The sequence below is a fragment of a genome, unplaced genomic scaffold (assembly GCF_019419815.1).
Source record: "Pyrus x bretschneideri cultivar Hongxiangsu unplaced genomic scaffold, Pyrus_bretschneideri_v1 Contig14, whole genome shotgun sequence".
NCBI lineage: Eukaryota > Viridiplantae > Streptophyta > Magnoliopsida > Rosales > Rosaceae > Pyrus > Pyrus x bretschneideri.
In genome coordinates this window covers 1,014,989-1,022,410 of record NW_025999435.1, presented here as the reverse complement: position 1 = coordinate 1,022,410, position 7,422 = coordinate 1,014,989, and the positions used below count along the sequence as shown (strand labels likewise).

At 39.5% G+C, this 7,422-nt stretch overlaps 2 protein-coding genes across 6 annotated transcripts; one reads left to right on the top strand and one right to left on the bottom strand.

Moving 5' to 3' along the window:
• The first annotated feature begins 554 nt into the window (after positions 1-554).
• LOC125475187 (putative pentatricopeptide repeat-containing protein At1g12700, mitochondrial) lies at positions 555-1,535 on the top strand. The gene has a single exon (XM_048579600.1). The coding sequence runs from the start codon at positions 599-601 to the stop codon at positions 1,457-1,459; it is 861 nt and encodes a 286-aa protein (XP_048435557.1). The 5' UTR covers positions 555-598; the 3' UTR covers positions 1,460-1,535.
• Positions 1,536-1,841: 306 nt separating this feature from the next.
• On the bottom strand, positions 1,842-6,802 carry LOC125475184 (disease resistance protein RPV1-like). Of its 5 annotated transcripts, XM_048579590.1 has the most exons (7): positions 6,109-6,802; positions 4,646-5,750; positions 4,272-4,550; positions 3,237-4,160; positions 2,603-3,152; positions 2,320-2,371; positions 1,842-2,166 (listed from the first exon to the last, which is right to left on the bottom strand). In XM_048579590.1, exons 1-6 carry the CDS (start codon positions 6,621-6,623, stop codon positions 2,322-2,324), a joined length of 3,423 nt encoding a protein of 1,140 aa, XP_048435547.1. In that variant the 5' UTR covers positions 6,624-6,802; the 3' UTR covers positions 1,842-2,166; positions 2,320-2,321. The 5 variants fall into 5 exon arrangements, with proteins under 5 accessions (XP_048435547.1, XP_048435542.1, XP_048435544.1 ...); XM_048579585.1 differs by having other exon boundaries at positions 1,842-2,434; positions 2,528-3,152; XM_048579587.1 differs by having other exon boundaries at positions 1,842-2,407; positions 2,537-3,152.
• Between the last annotated feature and the right edge of the window lie 620 nt (positions 6,803-7,422).

Sequence of the window (7,422 nt, the reverse complement as noted above, 5' to 3'; positions counted from 1 at the left end):
GCTGTCATACCTCCACCAACCGCCTCCCTCCCCATTCTCCCGAAGCCATGGTAGCTCCACCACCAAATTTCACCAACCCATGACAGATCATATCCATCTTACTAACCTTATGAAGGAAATTTCACCCATACGAAAAATTACTAAGATGGTTGAAATAATTTGGGAAGTTTGGGCTTATGTACTGCCCCCGCTAGATGACAGAGAAAGGTTGGAGGAGAAGTGGGTGGCACCGACGGATGAGACCATGGCAGAAGCAAGGAGGAGAGAGGTAGGAGGGTCCCTATTTCTTTCTTCTCCCTGCGCGGTCATCTTCTCCGTGAAGAAGACAACCACTGCAACCTACACAGACCTCATGCTCGAGTACGAGGGGTCCCCGGAAAATTTATAGCAACGATTTAGGATTGCCAACGGGTCCTGGGACCTCCCTGGTCCCTATGTGGATCCGTCCTTGTCCATAAGCATTCTCTTCCATTTGCATTCTCTTCCATTTTTCCAGATTCATGTATCAATAACAAATATATTTTTAGCCTACATACCTTTTTCTACATGAAGGATTGAAATTCATGGGATTTCATGAACTGGGCTGAATCTGTGGAAGATGAAGATAAAGGTGATAACCACGAGACTTCCTCACTCAACAGGTAATCCTTCATTCATTTTTACCTTTCTGCACAAAAAAGATGGATTTCAGTCCGCTGCTGGTAATACTAATGCTACTAGTACAGATAGATTTAAACGAACCCATTCGGAATCTGACAAATTGATTCAAACTCGATGCAAATCTGGAAATATTAGGAAAGATGAAGCATTGGGTTACTTCGATTCCATGATTCAAACCAAACCCTTGCCCTCTATTTGGACTTTCAATTGTTTGTTTGGGGCACTCTCCAAGATGAAGCAATATTTTTCCGTGGTTTCTATGTGTAAACAGTTGATGGGTTGCGCTCAATTCCGACCTGATGTCAGTACGATGACTATTTTTCTGAATTGCGTGTGCCGTCTGAACCGGGTGGATTTGGGTTTCTCTGTTTTAGCAATTACCCTTAAATACGGTCTTCAACCCGATGCTCATTCTATAAATACTTTGCTCAATGGACTATGCAAGAATAGTTCTCTGGCCGAGGCAATGGAGCTGTTCAAGTTAATAGAAGAAAAGGGATACACATGCAATGAAATCACTTATGCTACCATGATCAATGGGTTATGCAAGGCTGGGAAAACTTCTAAGGCACTCGAGATACTAATGAAGATGTGGGAAGATGGAAGGTTCAAGCCCAACCAAGAATGCTACAATCCAATCATTGATAACCTCTGTAAAGAAAGACGAATAGACGAGGCCTTGACCCTATTTCGAGATATGATCAGCAAAAGTGTTGTACCGAATGTTTTCAATTATAACACATTGATTCATGGGTTATGCAACACGAGTCGCTGGGAAGAAGTGCTCTCTCTTTTTTAAGGAATGGTAGATCAAGGAGTCAAGCCTAATGTTGTCCTGTACAACACACTAATTTATGCATTGTGCCAATCGGGGGGGAGGGGACACACTAATATATGCATTGTGCCAATCGGGGGGGAGGGGGGGGGGGTGGGATGGAAAAGGCCCCCCGATTTGTGCACCCATTTAGATCCAACGTCAGTTAAATTTGTGCACAAATAAAATCGTTGTTGGTCAACGGGTATGTAAGCGTTGACAGAATCGGTGAAGCTTTGAGGCTTGTCAACGGGAAATGCAACAAACTTTGGGGCGTTTTCGTCGGAAAAGCCTAACCGTCCAACATACATATAGTTGTATCCTAATTGTTGGCATTGTTGATGTTCCTTAAACACAACCAGCTAGATGATGTGGAAACATTGAAAATAGATTAAATAAGAAATTCCACAATATAAAATTGACATTGAAAATCAAAAATAAAATCAAAATAATAAAAGTAGATAGTTATAGTGTAGGTTTATCTCCTAGCCGTAGCTATGGAGATTAGTTTTCCGTAAACGAAAATCACAAAGCGTTAATCTCTAAGAAATTAAAACAAACAGAAGAAAAACAGGAGAGAGCGTTAAAATGGAGCCAAATCCTTGCCTTAAACACAAGAGAGAGATGAGAGGAATCGTATATCAATGGCCTTCTTGGACGCGTTGAAGAATGTGAAGTCCCACGTCGGAAACCTGACCGAAATGAATACAGTTTATATTTCATGGTTTCACTGTTTGCACTTTGTATAAAACCACACACTTGTTGAGTTAGCAGAAGAAATCCTTTCAAAACAAGAATGACCATCATAAAAACATGATTAGAGATTTGAAAATGTTGCAACTCACATTCAACTCTTGATCGCCAACATCCTTTTCCTTTTTCTTGGTCCAACTTCGCCTCCTACATCGTCGTCATCTTCATCACCATCCTCGCCTCCTACATCGTCGTCATCTTCATCACCATCTCCTACATCGTCGTCATCTTCATCACCATCCTCGCCTCGTCGTCATCTTCATCACCATCCTCGCCTCCTATCGTCGTCATCTTCATCACCATCCTCGCCTCCTTCATCGTCGTCATCTTCATCACCATCTCCTACATCGTCGTCATCTTCATCACCATCCTCGCCTCCTACATCGTCGTCATCTTCACCACCATCCTCGGGCCTCCTGAAATTTCCCAAGTGGACACCGTAGCCATTTAAGAGCAACCCATCTCCGTCTCTGTGGAAAAGTGTAACTTGACACAGATACGGCTTTGATTGGTCACCACCCTCATGTACACTTTTCCACAGATACGGCTCTGATTGGTCACCACCCTCATCCACGTGCGACTTTATGCGAGCTGGTAATGGAATATATTTTAGCCACACATGAGCTGCATCTATCTCATTTGTTTGAAACAAACAATCAGTCCGGTCTGGGTCATTTATAGATACTCCATCGACTTCAGCCCATGTACAAAACCAGCATGTTCCTGAAAAATTTTGCGTGATTTTGAAAGCAGCACAGAAAACAAGTACTGTGTTTTTCCATTTGAAAGTCCGAGGGATTTCAATAAAAATTTCATATGAACGACCAGTTCGGAACTTCACACGTACGTCCTTACGGCAACTGAACCAATTTGGAACTTCACTGCCTGGAAGTACAATACTTATCGCTTCATTGCACTTCCCCGCCTGTAAGATTCATATAATGAAATGTTAATTAGTCGTTCATAGTGGAAGAGTGGAAAAATGGAAAAGAGAAAGAGAGAAAAGTGCCTGATGCAGTAATACGCTTGCCATCATGGAGACGTCCAAAGCCAACTTTTCGCACAGCCTTTGGCAACTAGACATTTGCATCCAACGAATGAGTCTCACGTCTCCATCTCCCCGTATCATCTCCGACAACGTTGGAAATATTTCCAGTAATGTGCAATCGCCAACGTCAATCCATCTTATCTTTGGTGGAAGTTCTGAAATTTCTCGAAGTTTCTTGCAACCAAACAAACTAAGAATCTCCAACCACACAAATTTGCCAATGCATGCAGGAAGACTCTCAATATTGCTAGCATGTAGAAGAATTTCTTTTAATTTAGATGAGCAACCGAAATTTGCAAGGGTATCAATGTCCGATAAGTTGCATTCATCAAAAAGCATAGTCCCTAGATTGGGAATTGCTACTGACCCAAAGTTGTCAGGTGAAATGTTTGAGGTCGTTGGAAGATCCGGAGGGAGTGTAACAAGCTTTGCGCACTGACGGAGACGGAGATATTCAAGACGGGGCAGCGCATAGATGCTTTGCGGTAGATTTGCAAAGTTTTTACATCTATCTAATGATAAGCGTTTAAGCCCGATGAGATTTTTAATTGATGGAGGCAATTCTTTTATAGCAGTTCCTCCAAGTGGCAAATCCTCTAGCCTTTCCATTTTGCCCACAATTTCCGGGAATATCTCAAACTTTTTGCAACCGCCAAGATTAAAAGTTCTCAGAGATTTCCAGCTTATTGTTGTTGGAAACACTGCAAGGTTATAGCAGTTAACAAGACATAGTTCTTCAAGTTTATCAAGAAATCGAACTGATGGATCAACCTCAGTTAAATTTGTGCAACCATTTAGATCCAACGTCACTAAGTTTGGAACTCCGGAGAAGTCGGAGATTCTTGTTAAGTATTGACAGCCAGATAAAATCAGCTTCGTCAGGTTCTGTGAAGAAAAAAAGAGAGGAAAGGATGAAAACATTCCAAAAGGGACACAGAAAAAAGAAAGACTCTTTAGCCTTAAATAAAACAGAAAGAAAAAAATCAACGTATATACCTTAAATCCCTCCCGGAATCCTGTGATCTGGCTGTTCCTCATGTTGAGTACAACAAGATTCTTCGGATTAAAATTGAGCGGCAAAGATTTCAACGGACATTCAGGCCAATCAACTAACCTTAAGTTGTTGGGGAGGTAATCAACGGCTCCAGAAAACCGTCCATTACAGTTTATGAAAATTTTAAGATTTTTCATGTTGGAGAAGGTTGTAGCACTTAAGCATATCTCATTATCCGATTCAAGCAGCTGTACCTTTATGCCTGTAATGTTTTTCGTTCCCTAGTATGAAAATTCAAAGGTATTAACAATGCAAGTTCCTTATAAAACAAAATGCATGTCTCATTAACAAATAAAATGTCGTCGAATGGACTTACTGTATTTTCTGTCAGAACACGATAAACATCGTCATGAAACCACAATCTGCTGCGCTCTCCAGGATCATTGGGTGATTGTTGGCGAACTACTTCTTTACCCATTTCTTCTACCAAATCGTGCATCCATATAAAACCATGATCTATATTTACGAGGGCCTTCTGTATGAGTACGTCAATGCTATGCTTGGGGTTTAGCTCACAACCTTCTAATATTTCGATCACATAGTTACTGCTTCCCCCTTTAAAGAAGCACGCAATGTCAAGAAAAACTTCCTTCACTATTTCATCCAATGCATCATAATTTATCTTGAAAACGTCTTGAATTTCTCGGCTTTTGATCAGACCATCTAATATAGCTTGCCACTGATCTATACTTACACGGTACAGATGTGAACCTAAAACTCTCAAAGCTAATGGAAGGCCTTGAGCACACCGTATTGCATGGTCTGCAAGTTTCGCATAACCATCCAAAGGTCCATTGCTTTTGAAGGCATTCCAACTGAAGAGCTCCAGAGCTTCATGATAGTTCAATTTCTTCACCTCGTATATTGAAATATTATGATGATGAGCAGTTAACAGTTTCTTATCCCTCGTCGTTATGATAATTCTACTACCAATGCCAAACCAACCATCTGATCCCCCAGCTAAGCAGCGTAACTGTCTCATGTCGTTCACATCATCAAGAACTAAGAGAATCCTTTTACTGCTTAATCTTTCCTTTATTAAAGTGATTCCTTTATCAACATTGGCCACGTTCAACTTGTCTCCCCCTAGAATCTCATAAAGAAGTGTCTTTTGTAATTTGGCCAATCCTTTATCTGTCATTGAACTTTCTCTAACCTTGTTGAGAAAGCAACTACCTTCGAATTTGTGGGAAATTAAATTATAAACAGCTTTGGCAATTGTTGATTTACCAATTCCACCCATCCCCCATAAACCTACCATACGGACATCATTTCTCCCGACATGTAAGCGGTTTTTTATTTCTTGTGCACGAGACTCTATTCCAACTGGGTATTCGGCCACATCCAAATATGTACGGTTTATTACTCGTGCGGAAATCCCTTCAACAATGTTATGAATAAGTTTCGATTCATCTTCATGCCTGCGAGTATAAAATCACAAGAAACATCTTATAAATGACACTTTCCCATGTTTTTTTAAAAGAGGGAAGAAAACATACACACATACAAAAGTAGAACAGAATGTCCTTCTAGTTATATTTACAAGCAACATTTTTTTATAGTTTGAGAAGATTGGACAAAGGATGCTAGAGACACTAATTTGTACGCTAAATTTGACTCCAAATATGCACAAATGGATGACAATGCCACAAATCAATGACATGTTGGGTCTTTTGATTCTTGATCCTATCACAAAAAATTTAAATCTATATATACCAAAAGAGTAGAGAAATCGAAACAAGCGAAAGCAGAAGGAAGTGTTAAAGTAATAATGTATACTTATCCAAGAGAGTCCACCCAGACAAGTTTCCTGCTTCTGAAAGAGCTGGCCTCCATTTGTGGATCTTGTCAACGTTATCCTTATATTTGCACTCAAGGCCAGCAAGTCCATCACCAAAACAACCCTTCTGATTTCGAACATCCGAGGGACTCACCTTGTAAAATACCGGTATCACCATTTGTTGATTTGATTTCTCGCAGTCAAGGATCTTAACAAGTTCGTCCAAGCACCACCTTGAGGAAGCATAGTTTTCGGAGAATACAATGACAGAAATCCTCGACTCTTCAATCGCTTTGAGGAGCGCTGTTGATATTTCTTCTCCTCTTGAAAGACAATCATCCATGAAGGTGTTAATTCCTTTTTGACGCAAAGCTCTACACAAATGGCCTGTGAAATTGCAGCGCGTGTCCTCGCCTCTGAAACTCAAGAATACATCGGATGTCCATGGATTGGTGAAACAAGGAGGAGGAGAAGAAGATGAGGCAGCTGCTGCTGCTGCTGCTTCTTTAGCCATAGAAGCCGACCAGATGATTGTTGCAAACAAATGATTCTTTCGATAGAGATTCAATTAATGTTTGACAGGCTACATGATTCATAAGTATTAACTTGTTCACAAATTAACAGTTGACTTTGGAATGAGGAGTCGTGACGAATGACGATGCTTTTTAGGACTTGAATGCACAAGCCTTAACTGCATGAATAAAACACATTTAACCTGAATAAATTAAACATAATCCTGAATGAAAAGAGGGATAGATGAGTGAACAGGATCGGTAAGATAAGTTGCTTGGTTTTTATATACATTTCAAAAGATATTACACACTTCAAAATCATCAATTAATTATCAACTAAAAATAATTTCATTAAACCTACAATAGTATAAATTATTCAACAGAAGTTAAGAGAACTAATAATGAATTTGACCTACTATTTTATTTATATATTCAATTTTTAAATTCAGTGTTTATAAAATTTGTTCAATGGATGCAAAGCACCCAACTCTATTAAATTCAGTATTACCTCCACCAAGTTCCTTTTCAGAGATCCACCAGTCCGTCTCAAAAATCCCACTTCAACCACACTATAAAATGCACTACTCCAACTTTTTTCAAAAATGATATTCTAAGAAGCTAAATGCTTGAAGAACCTAAGAAGAAGATAATATATAAATTTATACTAAATTTTAATAATAAATCTACATATACTAAAGTAAAGTTATCGTAAATGCCCAAAAAGAAATCTAAACAAAAAATTGAAACTAAAAACCAAATGATTATCAAACAGTTCCTAAAGGAATACGCATTTTGGATTTA